This window comes from Eleginops maclovinus, chromosome 4 (assembly GCF_036324505.1).
Source record: "Eleginops maclovinus isolate JMC-PN-2008 ecotype Puerto Natales chromosome 4, JC_Emac_rtc_rv5, whole genome shotgun sequence".
In the NCBI taxonomy this organism is placed as follows: Eukaryota; Metazoa; Chordata; class Actinopteri; order Perciformes; family Eleginopidae; genus Eleginops; species Eleginops maclovinus.
The window spans coordinates 20666559-20689365 of record NC_086352.1 but is presented as its reverse complement, the minus strand read 5'-3'; the positions used below and the strand labels follow the sequence as shown (position 1 = coordinate 20689365).

General features: G+C 39.3%; 1 protein-coding gene across 2 annotated transcripts in view; it reads left to right on the top strand.

Annotated features, from left to right (window-relative positions):
• The first annotated feature begins 5288 nt into the window (after nucleotides 1-5288).
• Nucleotides 5289-22807, top strand: part of rasa3 (RAS p21 protein activator 3) — a 34215-nt gene continuing 16696 nt past the window's right edge. Inside the window, exons 1-5 of one of the 2 annotated variants that reach the window (XM_063881180.1) lie at nucleotides 5289-5550; nucleotides 17303-17420; nucleotides 18828-18931; nucleotides 19787-19881; nucleotides 22620-22696. In XM_063881180.1, coding sequence (XP_063737250.1) covers nucleotides 5496-5550; nucleotides 17303-17420; nucleotides 18828-18931; nucleotides 19787-19881; nucleotides 22620-22696 — 449 coding nt within the window. In that variant the 5' untranslated portion in view covers nucleotides 5289-5495. The remainder of the gene's footprint in view (nucleotides 5551-17302; nucleotides 17421-18827; nucleotides 18932-19786; nucleotides 19882-22619; nucleotides 22697-22807) is intronic. The other variant, XM_063881181.1, reaches the window with a different exon arrangement.

Genomic DNA, 22807 nt, shown 5'->3' with positions numbered 1-22807 from the left:
GAGACGAGAAGGAGAGATGTTTAAAGGGGCAGTGCCAGCCACATCTACCTTTAACCTTTAATTCCTAAACCACTACACATTATAATGTTTACCTATCCTTTAATATTATTATAATAATTGTGTTGCTGATTATGAGTCAAGGCTTATCTAAAAGTTTAAGCCTGGACCCAGAGCTTTTCTGGGTCCAAAGGGCCCGAGGTCAACATTGCCAGTCAATTTGTTTTAATTTGATTTACAGAAAATAGTTTTGATGTAGCATGGCACAATATACCTGCTCTATATTGATGTATTTGATATTATGAGTCACACTTTCCTTTCTCTTCCTTTTTTTTGTTATTTGATGCCACAGGTCAGAAGGTGTCATACATGTCCGTAGTTCTGAATTACCCTTGGGGTTGCGAAGTTTTAAGGCTTAACACATTTGGCTTTAAATATGTGAAAATATATTTTTGATTCACCAGTCTAAGGGTAACATAAACACTGCCATAACACTATACAAGGCAGTCTTTTTATGATTATCACCCCCCTCTTGTTAATGATTGGGCCTTTAAGTACACACTAGGTGGTGCTATAACACTGATCAGTCTCACTTGGTTCTCTTTTCTCTCAATGGCTGACAAACTGATGTTATTTATTGCAGAGTTGGCAATGGTGCTGCTACATTAACTGCCAAATAAATTGATTCTTTACGGTGTTTTCGGACAACCTATTGGACATTAATGTCTAAAGATTTAGGTACAAACACGTTCAAAAACAAAACAACTTTTCATGCAAACGTCCATCATTTGAAGGGAAGCTGCTTGCACTAATCACAAGCAGAAATTCTGATTTAGGTTAAAACTGTACCTCGCACTTTATTCTGTTGAGTAAAATTGCATTGAAGTGGTTTAAAAGAGACGGTTATTAAATTCTCAGGCTCATCAAAAATCCAAGCTATCTAGGTAATAAAGAAGCAAACATAAACAAGGATGTTTACATTTTTGAGATTATCCCCTAAACATTGGTGTAAATTATTTGTCTGGGACTTAAACAATTTCCTAGTTCACCTTCTTTCTCAGGTCGACTTTTCTAACATTGTCTAAACTACAGGTCAATTCAGACTCCAAATTTGAACTGAATCCAACATAGATATTGTATGTTTTTATCTTTTTGGTCCCAATTTTTGATCAGAGACTATGCTAGATAAAAACAATGTTATGTTTAGATAAATGTTTAGATCCCTACTTTAGCTGAAAGGATGGAGAATGGACCAACAGCATATTAGAATGTGTTGCCCATTACTTTTTCTGTAACCCCACTACTAGCCTACAGCAGGATTTCTGCTTTTCATTTGTTTACTGTATTTTCTACAGATGCAGTGTTGAGAATGAAGGAAGGTGGAAATAATCAACTCAGAAATAACAAGTTTGATCAACATGGAGGTTCTGCTCATGTGAGTTGCTTATATAAAGTTGTTTGATGTTCTTTCCACAAATCACAGGCATTCATCTAAGGTGTTATTCATGTACTATTCATGGAGATGTTTCTTTGTTTTGTTCCTATAAAACCAGGATTAACTCTGCACTTGTGAATTGCCATCTGTTCAACTTGATACCCTCTATCCCTCTCACATATACCCATACACAAAGAAGTACTGTGTATGTGTGTGTGTGTGTGTGTGTGTGTGTGTGTGTGTGTATGTGTGTGTGTGTGTGTGTGTGTGTGTGTGTGTGTGTGTGTGTGTGTGTGTGTGTGTGTGTGTGGGGGCAGGGAGGTTTAGTTGTAAGTGTGCAGTTATTTCAAGTGTGCCAACGCCCTCAGACGCTGCTTTTGTGGCTGGCTTATGCATAGTAAAACAACAGTGAGCATCCTTTCGCTAATCTGCTTAGAGTCAGCATCTGCCTCATCTTCCTTTTTCTGTCATTGGATCTGCATTGTTACACACACACATATGCACACACTTGTACAAACACTGTTTAATGCCAAGCTTATAATTGGACACACATTTTTATATCTTTGTACATTTCTTTTACTTAAGATTAGTTAGACCTACAAAGTTTGAAAGACTCTTTCTGTTCCACTTTTTTATAACATTAACACTCACACACACATACAGTTACACACACAGGCTTGTGGTTTACCACAGGGCGTAGTCTCTTTAGCTAAACTGAAATAATCGTACTTCATAAACGTCTTTACAGCATTATTTCCTTATGTGATGCCGTGCATGCTGCTACAAAAACTGTATTATTTTCCTCCCCCTATTTTTACTTGCTGATAGGATACTACTTTGGTTGGTATATCATGATAGTGGCAACCCTTGACTCTTGCATTGTAGTCTTATATTACAGCAATTTGACTGGGTTTAGCCTACATCTGTACATGCAAATGTATATGACCTGCTGGGATAAAGACTTTATATCAAGTAAAATCCCAAATCGCCCTCCCATCTCCACTAAAGCTGCCCAACCATGCAGCTGACAGGATGTGGCCAACATAAAAGACCTACATTTTTGCTGTTATCCGCTGTGCTGTTTGTTTAAAACTTGTCTTGAGAGGTTATACAGCTAGCTAATACCATGGTTATTATATAGCCAAAGAGTTTTATTGGAGCAAGTCAAAGGCACAAAAAACATGTTGCAAAATGTGTCACTGATGTACACACACAGGCAAGATCTGCCCATTTAGTCAGTGGTGGTAAAGTGCTCAGATACAAAATGTTCATGTAACATGTAATCAAAATACACTGATAAATAAAACATGCTTATTAAAAGAACTGAAAAGTTGGTTGAGGTGGAACTCATTTTTAGTATTTACAGTTCAGTCCAGTGGCTCCAAAACTAAGGTTGAGGCCCCTCCAGCATCACTATGAGGTAAAGAGAAAAACATAGTTTTGTATTGCATAACTTTAGACCTTGAATCAAACCATGTGAGAAGTTTAGACTGGAAGGCAAGAGGCTTAAATGGGAGACAGCCTTTTTGGTCAAAAGCCATAAAAAGATTAGGAAGAACTAGATTCAACCACTGAACATTATCTCAAAATTGTACGCACGGTATTTAGCAGTACATGTAGTTACTTATATCTCACCACTGGATGTACTTTCTACTACTGCATTCAATTAGCTTTAGTGCATGGCAGGATTGTTCCTGTATGTCATTACTCTCCTGGCTGACGGTAGCAATGAGACATATAGCCTAATTAGATTTAGAGCTGTTCTAAAGGAGTCACGGCTAATCCCAACACCTCAGCTTGCAGCAAAAACACTGCAGCTAACCGTCGTTATTGATAGTAAGACTGTCCGACTGTGCTTTTAGTCCCACATCTCTGCTGGGTTGGGCTTGGCCAGCTGGTTGCAGAGTCCTCCAGACCAGAGTCAGGCTATTCTGAGCAATGTGGTCATGGTGATCCCAGAGGCGTGGCCCAATAGGCTCAAGTGTGCGCTGATGATGACCATGTGTATTTCACCTGAATGGATGTTAAACTTTTTCCAGACATCCCTCCAACACAGCAAGCCAGCACCTTTGTCTGTTCACCCATCTGTTCAAATTGGCTCAAGGTCTGAGTCAACAGGAAAACAGGGACACATTCATAATTTACAAGTTATTGTTGTTTTGTTTGAGACTGACTTTAATTAAGAACATTTCTCCATTGTCCCTACAAATATTTTGTTTGCATTTGCTCTTTTTTTCCCCGACACAAGTATAGTTTTGTAACAGTTTGGTGGTCACATAGATACATTTAAGATATTTTAATTTGATCTGTGATAAGAGAAAACCCCAATCGTCTTATCCTGGTGGCCTTTGACCATTCAAGAAGGGATTGACCCTGAAATTCAGATGATGTTAAGCTGCTTGTTTGAAAATGATTCCTCCCTTGAGTCAGTATTGATGTACACTGTTATAGAAGAAATTTGGGCTGTATTAAAAGCAGAGCCCATCATTTAAACTTAAAATCAAGCTGCCCTTTAGTGGTGAGGGACTTTTTTTTTGCTTTGTGCATCTCACACATCACTTAAGGCCATGTTGTATAATAAAATTACCCTGATCCAACCTAAATGAACATTCTACTGAATGAAACATTACGGTTAATTTAGTTTATGTTCCACACAATGTCCTGAGATGGCAGAGTCAAGGCAGTTCTTGAAATGGAAGCGAGGCTAATCCTTAGTCGTGTACAGCCTATAAAGCTCAGATCATTGAAACAGTATTAGAATATTTGCTCCACAGAAATACCAGTCTAAAGCTGTTTTGTTGCTTTGTGAATCTGCAGTATTTGATGTAGAAACAATCTGGTGATATCCAGTAAAGGAGGACCCAATGCGGCTGCATGTGGGGCCCATGGAGGGGGAGAGACACTGAACAGCCACTGATGGTGCATTGCCAGTTCTCAGAGAAGAGAGGTAAACATAAAATGTGATGAATATTATACGAGTATGGACATCTATCTCTGCTAGCAGCTACAATTATGTATTTCATACAATGCAACATTATGAGCTAGTTTTTTTTTTTCAATTCATGACATTGTTACCCTGTATGAGGGATGATTGATGCCATCATGACACCATAAAGACATTTCTGTTGGTTTTTAACTGTCACCTATTTGATGTGTCTGGTAGACGCTTCCAAAGTAGCATAATGTAAAGTTAGCTTGTTAACCCATTGCTCTGGTTATTAACAGAGGAGATTCACTTTTAACTTAAGAATAAACCACACCATGGGACTTTGACGCTAGACAAGACATCCTGTTTGAAAAAACTTGCTGCAATGCATTGTGAGACAAGATTTGACCTAATCCATTCCAGGATATTACCACATGCAGAAATCATGAGTAATCCATTCAGAGCATATTTTTGTTATGGGAATATTTCTGATAACTGTTGTGCAATGTCAAACCTTGGATTTTTACCTTGACCAGTTTATATTTTAGCAATATTGTTAGATGTGAACCTTCTGATATTTTATTTGTTTTGTTTTTTGCACTTTGATTTTCTTTCTAACCTGAACACATGTGCAACTCTGGTTATATCTGGATGTTGTTTAAAGAGAAGTTTTGCTTATTTAGTGTTGGAATGTGCAAATGAGCAATGTTCGACTTGATGCTAAGTTGCAAAGGTATTCGTTTCCACAGTATGTGTTTTTGTATCTTTTAAAGTCATGTTTAAACAGTGGGCGGGACTTGGACTCTCTCCAGTTTCCCTATTGACACTTCCTTTCTTGTGTTAGTGGCACGGATTACCCTCCATAACCTTGTGTGGGCGGTGTGGTGTGGAGCCACACCTCCACTGGCGTTGCTGCTGCTGCTGCTGCTGCTGCTGCTGCTGAGGGACTGGAGCATAGTCTGTCGGCTTGTTCACAAGCAACCAGCAGAAGCAGCGATTGGGACCGGCGTGTGATCGCTGCCCGGCGAGCATAGATGTGCAAAACCCCTGGATTATCTGCGCGCTGGAGCCATTACCGACCATCGTGGAGGACTGTCTTTATCTAACCGTCAAAAAGGAAAGAGCCTCTGGGAAAGCATGGCGGTAGAAGAAGAAGGTCTCCGGGTTTTTCAGAGCGTTAAAATAAAAATAGGTAAGGAGAGAAATCCCTACCCCCAGTCTGAGCGCCTCAATGGATGGCTCCATGCTAACGGGCCAGGCAGTCAGTGAGGGTTGGAGGCTGGACAGATCTGTCCTGTTCCTGCTGCCATTGTAATTCAAATCACACGCGTCCCTCTCACGCTGTTAACCGCAAACTGTAAACATGAAAAAGGGAAACAAAACGAGTGATAGCTTGTGGAAATTTGGCAACTGGCAGGAGAATCGTGTGTTAAAGTGTGGCAAACATAGATACTTTGACTGCTGGGTGATAATAATGCTGTGCGACATAAAGGCTCCACAGCTGCACATACCCAGATATGTTTTGTGGACCCTTCAAATCAAATAAACCTTTATTACCGTAGTTGCAAACCCCTCTGTCTTTCCGGCCTCCCCTCCAAACATGCAGCTTTATGCTTAACTGTCTAGCTATTGATTGTTAGCCCAGATATCTATTTTTAGATGTGTAGCTGGTCTCCAGTGAGCTGCCTACCACTGGTTTGTGGGAGACATGTGGTGCATGCATATATTGTGAATGGAGCTATGAGAACAGAAATGTTCAGGTCAGTTAAAAAAGTACCCTTTCTTAAAACTACATTAATTACAAGACACAGATTATTACTATTATAAAAATGTATTATTATTATTGTTATTGTTATTATAGTATAATAATAATAACAATAGTATTCTTCAAACTGAATAGAAAAGTCTCCCTTAGGTTTACTTTTAAGATACACTGTTGACTTGAAGTTATGGTTACACTACCTAATTTCCAACATATAGTAATTTATTTGGAGACTTCAAATAGTTTGATTTTGTCTAACAGTCAAATCTCAACATCTTTAGTGATTGTTTAAGAGCTGAGATCAGATCATTTGTTGTTGGAAAAAGTATTTAAATGATAAATTGATGATCGTAATGATTTTTCTGTCAAACAACTAATTCTTTACTTGATCAACTGTCTCAGGTGCATTCATAGTAAGTGTTTATTTGGTCAGAAAGTATTTAAAATGCCAGACTTGATAAACACACTTTTCAACCTTATAATAATCAAAACAAACAGTCATTTCCTTTGTCTACTGTTGTCTTGGGTCAACATGAGACATTGTTAACGTCTGCTGTAGTTTCACTGACATCTGGCTAGCCATTCATTCTGGCTGTGTTGTCCCACTTTATGTTGACTACAGACAGGAGGGATGGGCAGAAAAAACAAAAACATATATACAAGCTGACTGACAAAAACCTTTATTCAGTTGATCGGCTGTGTTTTTAATCTCCTTACCTCCTATTAAAATAGTCTGTAAACAGCTTGGGGGAGAACCACCCTGACACGATTTGATCAAATAGTTGAGCCACGGTGAGTAGAAATGCCCAGATCTGCAGCTACACGTGTCATTTTGAATCACAAAGGCCTCGTTAGATTGCACTTTCTCAATGAAATTACAATGTGCCAGCGGCAGTCAGTTCCTGTGAATGAAAACTGAATGCATGGAGAACCTACGCCTTTCTTTGATACAAGCCTGCTTACTGATCACAGACACAAAGTGCTGGGGATAGGTATGAAGTACTCAGATCCTTTTCATAAGTAAAGGTTGCCACAATACTAAAATTGTGAAGTCAAGAGGTTTCACAACAGAAATGTACTTTTATTTCAAAGGTCAACTGATGTAGAAAAAAATGTTCCCTGTAAGTTATCTTACAATTACAATTTTATTTAAAAGTGATGCATCAATATGTAAATAGCATTTTGCAGTTATGGAAGGCAGATGTTATATATATTTTTAAATGCAAAATAAATGCTGTTCCAGCTTCTTATGTAGGAGTATTCCTTTTACCCTAATATTGTAAATTGAATATATGTTGGTCTTGGAAAAGTCAGACAAATCAAGACAGTTGAAGATTTTATAGACTAGATGATAGAATGAACGATATTTGCATTAATAATAATAAATGCAGAACCCTTAAAATAAATAATAAAAAGGCAGAGCATTATAAATTGTCCTTTTGTAGTGTCCTTAAATGGAAATACCTAAGTACTTTCTTCCACTCCTTCTCAAGCAAAATTACATTATCTTACCAAAGAAAAAAAAGTTTACAATCCTTATAAATATGTCTGGACTTGTTCTTTACTGTTAACCAATGAATAACATTTATATTGTCGTCACTTCCAAGCCTGGACTCGAGTTTCCGCAGTTCTTCTGTAACGTCGTACACTGATGACGGCAGAGTTTACACTGTCTAGTTACCTAGCAGCAGTAATACTCGCTGTCAGTCCCATCCCCACGGCACTCTGCTCCTGCTTATGTCGGTGTAACCCTTGCATCACATTGTTTTCATTACAGTCTCTGGCTGTTGACTCAGAGCTAAAAACCTGCCAGATATTAGTAGAAGACACAGAGAGATAGAGGATTTATTAATGTTGTTCTCCAGAAGGGGATGACTCCTTGGTTTCCTGGAGGCGCACACGATCATCGGAAACCGAACAGGGCTACTGGGCCCGAGTAAGTTCTGTCTGGCAAACACAGGAAACAGGAAACTACCCCCAATTCACTTCCTGATTGGCTGGATTAGACTACAAAAGAATTGTGTTTTTTCCTGCATGGCAACAAGCTAATGCAAAGCAGATGTACGGAGACACAGAGTGAGGGACAGAGGTGGCGTCTCTCTTGCAGGGGCAGGCTGTGCTTCTTCTGTCAACGGCTGTGTCTCCGTCAGTGCTCTGACAGAGCGGGGGTCTCAGTGGCACAGCTGGAGTCGGGACTTTGCACTAATTAACAACAACATATGTGCATTTGACTTCTCTGTCATCACTAGAAACACCATTTGACAAACCTTGGGTGGAATGCAAAACACATCAAACAATTTACAGTATTGGTTTGATTAAATATGTAAAAATTGAATAACTTCAAAAGGGAACCTTGGCCCATTTTCAATACCAATACATGTTAATTCAATGATCTAAGACTGTCAAAAACGTAAGTGAACATGAACACATTTATCTAAATCCCAAAAAGTAGAATGCTATTGATGACATTAAGAGCAACCATGGCAATTTGTGATGTGTGAACGTTTCCTGTAATATAACCGAGAACACTTCAACTCATTTTCTTATGAAAAATAAAATTAATCATTTGTCGGTTCAGTCTCCTGTTTATGGCTATGGAGCAGCTCCAGACTTGATTACATCACATGTTTGAGACTTACCTCACTAGTTCCTGGCTTGTCACACATTTTGATTGATGCTTTTATGCCATGGAAATGACTTACTGGATTCTTTGATGTTGGTGTTGTTCCCCTTTAACATCTTAAACCCCACTGCCTGTATATGTCAGTGAGTTACAGTACATAATGAAACAAATGATTGTTGGTGCATTTTCTGTTTAATTCCAGGTTGAGTGTTTAGAGTAACAAGAGTTCAGCAGGTGCCAGGTAGCAGGTGTTGTGCCAGTCAGTGGATATAAGTTATTGGATTGGCCTGAGAGTAGATTTCCATTCAACATGGCATCAGGTCTCCTCTTAAGCTACTCAACATGCACTGCTGAGGTCTTGTAGTGTTTGCACAGCACTGTGCTATAAAAGTACAAGAGTCATTTTAGATGAAGTGACAGTAGTGTGAGTGAACCACACAGTGGAAGAAACACTACATTATATATTGTGTAGACGAGACAAAGTTTTGTAGGTGAAAGATGGCCAAACACGATTGGGCAACTGAATTCAGCAGCTTGGGCTAGGTGGCTTGGCCTGGGCGAGGCTGAGAGGGAAAGGTCTACAGTGACAGAGCCCCCCCTCCTTCCTTTGACAGCTGGCCAACAGAGGTTCCCAAACTACCTCCTGGCCAGCGTAAAGAGGAGACATGGAGCAACAGGGAGAGGGAGGGGAGGAAGATTTTGTCTGTGGAGAACTCCCGCTCTTACTTGGGTTAAGAGTAAATAACAAGCACAATTTGATTGAAATATACAGTATATCTTGCATTCCAACCCTCATGTGTTCGTATGGGCTTATATGTTTGAAGTTCTCTATTTTGTCCTGGAAGGCAGCTCTCTGGCAAGTTGTTTGCTGTAAACATGAGTGTTGACTGTTGAGACCAAGGCTATGTTTCGGTCCACGCAGCTTTAGCCTGGTGTAATAATCCGGGTCGGGTACAGCAGCTCTCAAATCACACGGTTATGTGCCATCCTCGAGAACACAGTACCAGGAATACAGGGGAAGTAACGCTGTGGACCCCGCATGCAGGGTCAGTGGGGTAAATAAAGGGTTGCTGTCGCTCCTTCAGCATGTCTTTCAATTGCCCTGAAGTCGACGCAATCCCTCTTGCAACGACCTCTACCTGCAATGACATGAGCATGCAACATTCACTACGCTGTTAGAGGAAGAGAAGTGTTAGAAGAAAGTTACTATATTGTTTCCATGTAGTGAAAAAGAGAAATTGTGTTAATGTCACACACACACACAGAATATATCAGATATTGCAACAGTGTGACTACTCTCCTCTGGCAGTACACGCAATGTCAGCTTGCCACATACAGGGACTTACAAACAACCTGTTCTGCCTTTCCTGTGCATACAAAAGATTTCATATCTTCTCAGCATTGTGTGTGTCAAGCCTGTTTGTGTAGGGGAGAGTCGTTCCAATTCCACAGTTTCCCGGAAGTTTAAAAATACAAACAGAGTATTCTTATAAATCTGTAAATGTTTGAGGAGGCTGGAGGGAGTTTTGAGGTTTAACGGACCAGAACACAAGGCCATGTAAAGTAGTGAGACTAGCTACGTGTAGGCCTACCTCTTACTCCATCATGACACCACACTGGTCTGAAAGAGTACACTCACATCCTGTATACCAGATTTTGACCCTGATATCTGACGTGCTGATCACAGAGCTTTCTCCACACTGTGTTACTTAACAGCATGTGCCCTTTTGTTAGCATGTTTGTGTAATTTAGTTTTACTCAGTTTAAAAAAAAAAAAGTTTTCCATAGAGACTAACTGATCTGTTTGAACATTAGCTCCAGGACGCGCTAGATGGAGAGGGAGTTTGATCAGTAACTGAACGCTGGTTTATCAAAGAGACCGTGGTGTTCAGCACGGCCAGTGTTTAAACACCTCTTTTTTTTTATTATCTTCCTCATGCTGCTGAACAAATTTTTGTCCAGCAGCATTGCATGTAAAGTGTAGTTTGACACAGCAGTAGGTGCTGCTATGCCCAGCTTATAAACCAAACCAGCTGATACTTAAGAGAAATGCCACTATTGGCACTGACACTTAAGCTGCTCACTCACAGTTTCTATTACACTTTACTATATTTTCTGCAGATTATAGTCATTCAACCCCAGAAATTATTACAAAATGTTACAATCAAGGAAGTTTGTTCCATTGTAGACACTAAAAATGTCAGGCTGCATTTAAAATGTTCCCCAATTTTGTATCAAAAATGTATCTGTAAAATCTTTTAAATGTTTAAAATGTTTATTAGCTGGTCCTGCTGTTATCCTCCTAAGGTCTTAAGCTCTTCCTAAAGTTGCATCTTTAAGCGTAAAGCTGCTTTTGGCAAAACTGTGATTGTCAGGAACAAATTTGGACAGTGATAAATTAATTCCGCATTGGTTAACAATATCAATATCGGACATCTTTTTAGAGGATATTAAAAACGGACCACAGAAAACTGAGCTTTTAAAGCCTTCAAGTGGATGAGGGTTTGTTAATGAATATAAACAGGTGGAAATATAAGGGTGATCACAGGGTTTAAAAGGTTAGCAGGTTTTCATTGATAGTTGTTTTCAAGTTCGCAAGAGGGTATCCAAAGTAGTCAATTTGAATGCCTGTTGTTGTTTTAGTGTTTTCATGTTTATAAGTGCTAACCTGAAATTATTGCAGTTAATTCAAAACACATTCATCCCATATGCCACCATTATTGAAGAGGCGTCTAAGGAACTTTTAAAAAACGTTCCTTAAGTTGAGGAAAACCATTTTTTTAATTTATGAAGTCATCTCCATTTAAAGTCTCTGTACCAAGCGGGCAGCCACGTGGAAAACACGGTTGGCTTATTAAGTGGGGCGCATATTCAGAAAGTTAACCCAAAGCTTTTATTTGTTGTTGTGCCAAGCAAGCAATTATCATGCTAAATTAGTTCTTCATAGTTCCAGACTCTCACATTGTTATTGTTACTAATGGCTCGAAAAATTACTTTGAAAATACAAACTCATGTGGTCATTACGCCAAAATTGCACAACAGGGTCTAACACTGCGTTTAAAAGATGTTGGCTGTGGGGGCTTAACAAAAACACAATTTATCATTTATCATGGGAAGTGTAGTAACTTTAGTACAATACTACTAAATCACAGGAGAAACCCTTTAAATTGATGTTTGGATCCCCATATTGTTAAGTGTTGTCTGTCTTTTTTTGATATTTTGAAGAATGATTGCGTGAGAAATTAGCGGATTATTAAACTAAATGCAAGTTGCAGCCCTTGATTGATTGAGTGATAATAAATATCTTGCTGTGGGATCATTGCTGTGTGTGTGTGTGTGTGTGTGTGTGTGTGTGTGTGTGTGTGTGTGTGTGTGTGTGTGTGTGTGTGTGTGTGTGTGTGTGTGTGTGTGTGTGTGTGTGTGTGTGTCTGTGTCTGTGTCTGTGTCTGTGTCTGTGTGTCGTGTTTTTATGTTACATCATTTTCAGAAAGACAGAATGACTCAGTTTTCTTCAGTTGTTTAGACTCTACTTAAGACTATCAAAGGAAATGAATAATAACTGGCATAAGAAATTGTCCTCTTACAAGTATCAGGTTTTCTTTCCATTCTCACGGTGTCTTATTTACGCATGCACACACACACACACACACACACACACACACACACACACACACACACACACACACACACACACACACACACACACACACACACACACACACACACACACACACACACACACTCTCAGGGGTAACTGGGTTGTTCACTGCTTTTAAACTACATCTTGTATCCAGTTGAAATTCCTTTCTCCTCATCTCATTTCCTGTTGTAGCTTTCTCCGAAGCCAACCACTCTCAAGTTTTCTATCTGACTGACTTCTCTCTCTCTCTCTCTCTCTCTCTCTCTCTCTCTCTCTCTCTCTCTCTCTCTCTCTCTCTCCCTCCCGCTCTCCCTCACTCTGCAGTCTTCCTCCCCTCTCACCCTTTATTGAGTACACTGCTTGTATTTTTCTCACTAACCACCCCCCTCCCTCCTTCCTTTCCTAAAGCCTGTGTTTCCCAGGCCTGCTAGTCAAGCTCTTAGCCACTGAAAGCATTCACGCCTGTGTATCCTTGAATGTGTTCATGTCAGAGAAGATTAGAATAACGAGTGGAGTGGTGCTTCTGTAACTGTACACACAAGGGTGGCGGACTGGAAACTAGTGAACAGAGGAGGAAGAGAAACAAAGCTACAAATCACTCTGGCTCCCTTACTTCTTCTCTTGCCTCTACAGGAATGAAGTGTGTAGTCAAACATTTTTGATGCTATCCCATTCAATTTTGCCGTCTTTGGTTTGTTCTGTGATTCTCTGCAGCTCTGCTCAACGCCTCCATGTTTTGCATGCCCACCACCCAAGCACACACACACACACACACACACACACACACACACACACACACACACACACACACACACACACACACACACACACACACACACACACACACACACACACACAAACACGGCAGTAGTGTCTTTGCTCAGATACTAGGGCAAGATATTCTCCAAGGGCAGCTGCAGTGATTGTTGATGAAAAGAGGAAACTGCTGTTCTTTGTTTGTTGTTGTTGTTGTTGTTTATTTTGAATCTTGAGGGAGATAAACACCCTGTTTGGAGAAAATACAGACCGTTAGAGAGGGAGAGATGAAAAAAGGGGAAGCAACCATATATAGAGGAAAGTAAAATCAGGTTAAAGCTAATTTGGAAAAGGAAAAAAAAACAATTCAACATGAGCCCTACATAGATGAAAATCAAAAAAGGGTGAGGGTTCGTAAGAAAAGGGAAAGAAGAATACAAAGAAAGTATAAGAGAACGATAGACATGCTGAGACAGAGGATTACACGCTCTGGTTTCATAATAAAGTCTTTAATCTCACGTGTTGAATGGCAGGTTAGTGGAGAGGCTTATCCTTTCTTTTGTAAAAGAATCACCTCCATTGACCATCCGCACATACATACAAAAAACTTGTTTACTCAACCCTCACTGTTGTAGTAAACCCCCCCGAAAATGAAAAAACATTGCTGTTCATCAGCTCGTTCAGGTCTCAGTTACCCCATAAACAAGAAGTGGAAGGATATCTCTGTATCAATGGTATTTACTGGTGGGGATGCATCATATCAGCTATATATCTACAGATTTCAGTGCTAGTCAAAATGAACTCTTAATTGCATGATACTAAAGTTGGAAGAAACAGTTATTCTGCATATACCCAGGTGATGCAGTCACTTGCTAAAACAAAGAGTTGGCATTATGCCTGGTAAACATGATTATTTTTTCCAGTAACCAGTAGTAAAGGGGATTGCAGTTTGAAATGATTTTGTCGCCTTGATGGCAGTCTTACTGGGAGTTAGATGGCTGTTTGATATCAGTTTATCCTCTTTTTTTTTATTACTTACTTTATGTGTCAGTGTATACACTGATGCCAATCTGCCAATTTCTGGTCTGTAACCCTAGGAGGTTGCACTTGGATCCACCTACGCAGCGAACTTTTCACCTGCACTACCATACATCAATTAAACAAAAACAGCAAATTGAGGACATTTAGATGTTCATTGTGATTGATTACTTATCTCAGGCAAGTATCAAGTCTCTGCAAGTTGATTTTCATGTAATATAGGCTTGAATAGAAACCTCTGGCTGCTGGAAAAACACAGAGAAATCAACATATGAGAAAGGTCAGCAGCAGTAATGTACAAATTACACAGTTGGAGTAAAAGATGCAATAAGATATACCAAACTGCTTGAACTGTCCTTAGATTTGGTACAGTACTTAAACTGATGCTTAAAATATATAAATTGTGTGTTTTTGCCTTTCCAGTTGCTGCAATTTTGGCGAAAACGCTGGGAGTTGAGTCTTTAAACACACACACAAACAAACACACACTGCTGAGAAAGCTGTGGTAATCCCATGATGTTTTGATTACTAAGAGAACTTGGATGCTGCAAACGTACAGAGACCTCACAGGTCATGAGTGAAAGCTGGAGGAAAACAGAGATTGAAGAACAGTCTGGAGCAGGAGAGGTGAAAGAAGAGGATTAAAGGAGGGAGATAAAATTAACAAGAGAGTATGGGAGGATAGGAGACAGGAGGGAGATGTAATAACAGTAGGAGGTGAAAGGGATAAAGAAAGAGATAAGAGAGAAATGCGTCATCTCTCACGTAAACACAGACAGCGTAGGTCAGATTCTGAAACAACAAAACAAAGCAGAAGAGCACGTGTTGTGTCTTACAGCTCAGGTGTCTTCCTAATTTATGAATGAATGTTGTTATTGTAAAATAGTTGGGTACGTTCTGTATGAATCAGCCTCCAGTGATGCAGCCATAACACTGTGTTGTGTTACTAAACCCACAGTGAGACACTTACTCACCACTATTTATCACTCTGGGTTTTATTTATCCTCCTTGCAGAGTTATGGACCAAGGGTATGGATGAACCAGCTATATTTGTCCCTGGCAATTCGTTTTCATCTTATTGCCAGTCTTAATTATGTATTTGACAAAGATTTTCAAGAAGCAAAGGTATTTTGAGCTAAATATACTCCTGATATTGTTTTGACAAATCCTATGAAATTAACCAAACAAACCATGTAAGCTTCCAGTAGGATTGCTAGTTTTATGATTGAACTACGTCTGACCCCTCCAACCCTTTCCTACTGTAGAAAATAGGGAAGGCCCACTCTAAAACAAAACATATACACACTTTGGAAATGGATAAAGCTTTCCAAAAGAAACGTGTCCAATCAACTTTTCTCAACAGCTGTAGACTGTAATTTTAGGCACATTTTAATTAAACGGGAGTAAATAGAGCATTTGGTGGGGCTTCTTTTAGCTGCAGGCTTACTCAATGCACTTAATGGTATTGATGGTTGCAGGTTGATGTGTTTGTGTGTGGTTTACCATGCCACTGTTCATTGTCATGAAATTGAAATAAGACCAATATAGAATCATCAAACGTATCCTTGAAATAGCAACATTTCACTACATTGGTTAACTGATTAAGTCAACCCAAGTATACACAAATCACAGGTGATATTCAAACAGTGCAATCGCATGTTGTTGCATGTGCACTTCATGACTAGTGTCATTATTGACATCCTTTTTCTTCCTCCTGCATTGCAATATTTCAATACCAACTTTTCTTCTCAAGTATGAAATGGATTGTTTGCTAAGATTACATTTTAATGAAATCCTCAACTGGAGGTTGTAGAGCTGAATGGATGCCGTTTTCTGTTACATCCAATTTTGAGGTGTCAGTAAAAAATGTTTGACTAATTGTTGGACTCAATAGTGCAAATTTAGCAAGCAGTCTAAGGATAAAATGTCACCTATCTGCCTTACCCAAACACCATGCCAGGGTCAAAATCACTACATTGTGTGTAGCTCTACTACAACTATACTACGTAGTATAGTTGAAGAACTAGTTACCGTGTGCAGCAACATCAACTTTTCTCTTTAAACAAACATTAGAAATCATGATTGCCAGTTATCTTTTGCAATGTAAGTTGTAGATCTGTTATTCTACAGCACTTGTAAGGGACGGTTATACTGCAACATAAACACAAGCTGTCAACAAATAACATTTTTCTCAAACCGCACCTTTTAAGGTCTTAAAAAAAATTCTTAAAATAAAACTATTTCAGAAGGCAAAAACACAAATAGACCGTGCTTATGTTGTATTGGGTCAAATCCAAAACTGTTGGCATCCACTGTAGGATCACATTTACAAAAGAAAGATTCAGCTTGCAGCAGCAGCACCCTGCCGCAGACTCATGATGACATTGTGAAGAAGTTTCTCCTTTAAGGCCAGAAATAACAGTGGGATGTCGACTGATTGGCAGCATCAGATTCACATACAGATAATGGAGTGAACAATGACAAAGTTGCACTAATACACGTGTAACTATAGACCACACAGTCCTGTGGGCCCTCAGGGGGAGAGAAACACAATCAGTGAACATAGTACTAAGTAACAGGGAGCCGCATTGCTTTCTAAAGGAGATGGTATTGCTCCTGAGGGACTGGAATATCACCTTTGTGATTTGTGCGTGTGCGTGTGTGTGTGTGTGAGAGAGACTCGGATCTTGGTGGGTGGTTTGACCACATTCTTTTAAAAGGGAGTGCTATCTGCCACCCATGTCTCATTAACAGATTTTCTTCAGCAGGAGTCAGGAAATTTCCCCCACAGATTCTATTAATCACAGATCTGATAACGCACACATACACACAAACACATACATTTAAGCGCACATATGTTATTTGTTAATGGTGTCTGAGAGCTGTGTTTCCGGTGTTAAGGTAGTCCCCTTTGCAGAGTTAAGCTTGTTAGGCCTGCTGTCAGATTACTCAAAGCTCAAACAGGTGTGAACTTACATAATGCTATGTCTCTTTAAACGTGGCGTGCTTTCAGGGTTCTTAAATAAGTAATCACCTACCGCAGTGTGCCTGAATAAACGCATTGTTACTGCTTACAACAGCGTTCCTAAGTAAACTGTTCTCTCTCCTCCCTTTGCTTTGTGCAGGAGAAGCAAAAAACATCCCTCCGTACCCTGGACCAAACAGGATGAGAGACTGCTACTGCACCGTCAATCTGGACCAGGAAGAAGTGTTCAGGACCAAGATCATCGAGAAGTCACTTTGGTACATTGAGGGGCCCTCCACTCTTATTTGTTTGTCATCCTTTCCATCCGTAGTTACAGAAACCTGCAAACATGAAAGCCAAATTATATCCACTTCTTCCTCGGGCAAAACTTAAAGTTGAGACTATAAAAATGTAAACACGTTTCCCCATATAGTTAATCCCTGACATCATGAATTTAAAGAATACACTTCCAAGACATATTTATTACAACTATTACAATTCTATAGTATTAAAGAAGACTTTACTATTTGCATCTCTCATGAAATTAAATGCTTTTTATAAAAAATATAAATACTACTTAATCTGTTTCATGGTGCGTTTTTATAAACACAGCAGAATTTATAAGTAGAGGAAATAGATGATATATTAATTTATACTAGTGTAAATGTATCACAAAAGGAATTTATTTACAAAACATTAAAAACATAAAACCTATTTCACCCAGATGCTTAGCAGATACCGCATACTGTACCACAGTTTAATTTAAAGATCATGGGTGGCTGAAGAGATTACAGTTCCCTTCCGCTTTGATTACACAGCCCCAAGCACACATTCACATTTTTCATCTGGCTGATGAGGAAACAAGTCAAATCCTCTCGACACACATAGTAGACTGAATCAAACTTAATGCTGTCTGTTTATAAATGCAGTCATGCCTGCTTATACATCCATCCAACCTCCCTTCTTTCTCTTTTTGTCTGCTCCGTTACATAAGAAGTCAGTAATTGTTAGCAGCGGCCCTGAGGGCTACGCTCACGAGACTCACATTTGTGTAATGTCTCTATGGCTGTTGTTTAGGTGAGGCAGAGCCTGGCGGTGGATGTACCTTCCAGCCAGTCTTCACAAACAGGAGTATTGTTGTAGACCAAATGACTCGTGGCAAGATGTAAATGCATGGGATGTTTATTTGTTGACTGCCCCAGGGACAAAATCAATCATCTTTGGGCAAGAATGACAACAGAAGAATGTCTGTGATGTTAGCATGAAAGCAACTTTACCAACCAGGATACCCAAAGTAACACCCGCAAAACATAATGGTAGAGAAAGGGAGTGTTTCAAGATGATCCAATTACTTAGTAGGTCAACTAATGAAATGTTGAAGCTATAGATAAAGAGGTTAATCACAGAAGTGATTATTATACTTGACCTAGCTGGTTGGACAAAGGCTTCTCCTTGTTTCTCAAAAATGTATTTCATATTCTAGTCATTATTGACTCACTCAGCCACCCTATTTTTTTCAAGAAATGTTCCAGATGTAACTTCCTCTTTTTCCCTGCATATTATGCCTTCTACCCATCACTTGAAAACTAAATATTTAAATCTACATGTGTTTGTGCTAAAACATGCTTAAACAAACAAGGGAAGTCTCTAATCACAGTTTGCCTTGTGTCTGCTTTCACCTTCAGCCCATTCTATGGCGAGGACTTTTACTGTGAGATCCCACGCAGCTTCAGACACCTCTCCTTCTACATCTTCGACAGGGACGTCTTCAGGAGGGACTCCAGTATCGGTAAGTAAACAGCACTATTTACACACTGTTGTGTTATACATAACAGTACACAATAAAGAGAAATAATTCAACAATAAGTTGAATAAATATTGAAACATTTGTCTGGAACAATGTGTTGTGTCCCTATTTTATGTATTACTGTAACATCCGCTTTAAAATTGGTTGAAACGCTTTTCAACTTTTATCCAGGAAAATCGGTAGAGTAATTGATATGTTTAATACATTTAAGTAGTCGTTCTTTAATTGTGTCTGCTAAGTGATAACCCTGTTAAATATTTATGTTTACCAAACATTTAGATCCAAAAGTATGAAGGTTTAACATCACATTTTTAAGCAAACTATTGTTGTAATGCGTATTTGTCAAATAAAGATTACGGTTAATATCACTCAGTCCCCTTTAAGAATCACTGTGTCGGTGTGTGTGTGAGAGGATGGCTTTATCAGTGTCATTGGGTGTGTCATTGTGCGAATTGGGGGATTTGTGACCACAAACCACTAACTGAAAAATCTGACTCAGTGTGGGATTTGTATCATCAACAGCTCCCGTTAATGTGTGTGTGTATTAGTGTGTGTTTACTTGTGGGTGTGTTTGTGGGTGTTGTAAACAGAAAAGTAAAGTGTTAGTTTCAGGGTTGAGTTGACTGGGTCATTTCCAGGTCAAAGCTATGTGTGAGCACCAGGTGCCAACACGTATTAAAGAGAGACTAGATCGTGGCTTGACAGTGTGTGAGCAGGTGTGTGGGTGTTTTGAGTGTTTGTTGAAGCTTGCACCTGAACACGTAGGTTTTTTTTTTTCGAAAAGTGACTTGTGTTTTGAACTCACCTGATTTTGCCTGTGTGTCAATGTGTGTGTAGGCAAGGTAGCCGTGAAGAAAGAGGACCTGCAGAAATATCACGGAAAAGACACCTGGTTCCAGCTCCAACCTGTCAGCGCTGACTCAGAAGTGCAGGTCAGCACAGAGGGAAAACACATACACACACACACACACACACACACACACACACACACACACACACACACACACACACACACACACACACACACACACACACACACACTGTAATAACGAAGCACTATGCACTGATCTCTTATTATTCTTATCTTGCAGATCCTCTAGTTCTTTTGTTTCTCAGTTTCTTCACTGAAACCACTTGACACTTATTGATCTGGTTACTCTTTGGTGTTGATCAAAATTACATTATGACCTCGCTTTTCTTATAATTTTAACTCTAACTGTAATTTGTGGCCACAATAGTTTCTGTATGCAAAAGAAACCTGAACTTGCTTTGAAATTATACAAGTTTGGCTTTTTTGTATAAAAGAAAGGTCTACGTAGACAAACATGTTCTCCTTTACAAAAGTATGAACAAATTATTATTTTTGTTCAAAAAGACACCAAGCCTTAGACCAGTGGTTCTCAACTGGTCAAGCCTCAGGACCCACTTTTTCCTTTGTCAATAAATCACGACCCACAGTTTTGAACCACTGCAGTAATATATCTATATATATATATATATATATATATATATATATATATATATATATAGATATGGCACATATTTTTTGTGTTAAATAAAAGACAGACTTCGAGCCAATCCTGGATCACTATGTGACAGCAGTTTTCAAAACCGTTTCTGGTCTTTCGACATTTCCAGTCAAACGGCTACTGCACGAGCAGCATTAGAAATTTCGACTTCCAAAATAAAAGTGGCCTTCAAAATAAAAGTTTGACTTTTTTCCGTTTTCTTTTTACTTGCATATCTACGACCCACTCAAAATGGGTCCACGACCCACTTTTGAGTCGACACCAGTTGAGAACCACTGCCTTAGACAATTGTCCTATTCAGAATATGCATTGATGTGTGAAAAGTGTGTCTGCATTTTAATGTTTGAAGCAAGGCAGAACCCAAACAAACACAGCGTGTGTGCACCAAAAACATGTGAGCCTGCAGGGTCAAAGTCACCTGGCCCTCCCTGTATACTCTAGATCCCATCAGTCTACCTCCATCCCAGCTCTGTTTGTGATCAGCTGGTGAAAGAGTGAACACACAGGTTTTATTTTTTTCCACATTCTCAATTGTCATTAGTGAAGGATGGCTGGCTGTGAAATAAAAGCAAACAGTGTGTGTTTGGATCACAGGTTGTTTTTTAGATTGCCTGTTGGGAATAATGAGATCACTGGTTCTGATTTAATGGAGTTAAAAGGAGAAAATGTTTTGGCAATGTTGAGAGACCGTCCTTCCTGGCTGAAATGTGTTGTATTGCAGACACATAGTTTTTGTAAAAGTGAATCTATTAGCTTTTTTTGGTTGACAGTTGTTTTTTCTGCCATGCAGTTAGCACATCTCATTTGTTGTTCACCAAGTTGTAAACAAGCTATAAAGTACATATATAATATAATTGTGCACATAATGTAAATTCATTTGTGACCAAATTTGTAATTTTTCCATTGAATTATCTGTAATTCATTCAATCTTCTAGTAATCCAGTCTGGAGCTGTTGCATTTTACCTCACTTGTCCTACATGCATATTTAACAACACAAGATGTTCTGCTATTCTGTGATCAGCAGTCACACACACACACACACACACACACACACACACACACACACACACACACACACACACACACACACACACACACACACACACACACACACACACACACACACACACACACACAGAGTCTGAGACACAGTGAACAGTAACATCTGCAGACAGATGGGTGTGAGCAGCCCTGGAGCAGGGATCTGAAACAGAGACACATTCATCCGAAGGAGCCGGGGAGAGGAAGGATGTGTGAGAGATTGAGAGAAAAGAGAGAAAGCGAGGGAGATGGATCAAATGAAGTAGGAAGATAGAGTGTCTCTTTTCTCTTTTCAATAGAGGACACATTGTTTGGCCTGTGCGCACATGTGTAAGTGCGTGTGTTTGTTCCTTCTGCTTGAATCGGCCAGAAAGAGCAACGCCTGTGAGTTTGCATACTGATGCTGTTAATTAATGGAGCTTTTCTAGACAGCTGCACCACTGCACTGTCATTATGTCATTAATCCAATCACTTCAGAGGGAACATAACTTAAGCATGACGCTCAGCCTCGCAGCTATTTACATACAGTGTCTCTGATGGCGGAGGAATGCCTCTTTTTTGTTGTTTGTGTATTTTTTTGTTGTGTACTGGGATTTGTCGAGGAATAATTGTGTATTTTGGGCTTTCCATGGATCAGTTCTTTCCTCTTAAACAGTTTTAACCATTAACAATAAAGATAGAGTATATAAATAGATATGTTTATCACGATACATATGGAGTTTCTATTTTTGCACTATCTTAGAGTAGAGCACATGGACTCTATTCGGTCCAATAAAAACAAGGGATTTCCAATAATGTGTTTCCAGGAGATAGTTTAACATGTTTTTATGAGATGAGATACATGATTAAACCTTTTTATATAATATTATTATAAGATATGGATTGAAGCCAAGCCAGTTTAAAAGCTGGCACTTCTTACATTTGTTTAAGTTGCACATAGTTGTCCGCAGAAATATGTCATGGTGTCCAGCTCAACACACAAACACATTGATGAATGCATAGATTTCTCACCTGTGTCTGGGCAGTGCTGAAGTGTTCATAAGACCCCTGCAGAAAGTTGAACATTGAATGTGACTATTTGTGTGTTTGTGTGCTGCAGGGAAAAGTACACCTGGAGCTGCGTCTGAGTGAAGTCATCACCGACAGCGGCGCCATCAACCATAAACTAGCCACACGGTGAGACTGCAAACACACACACACACACACACACACACACACACAGATGCACGCTCACACTCATTTCCTCTGAAAAATACACATTTTCTGTAGAAGAGTATTCACATCTTT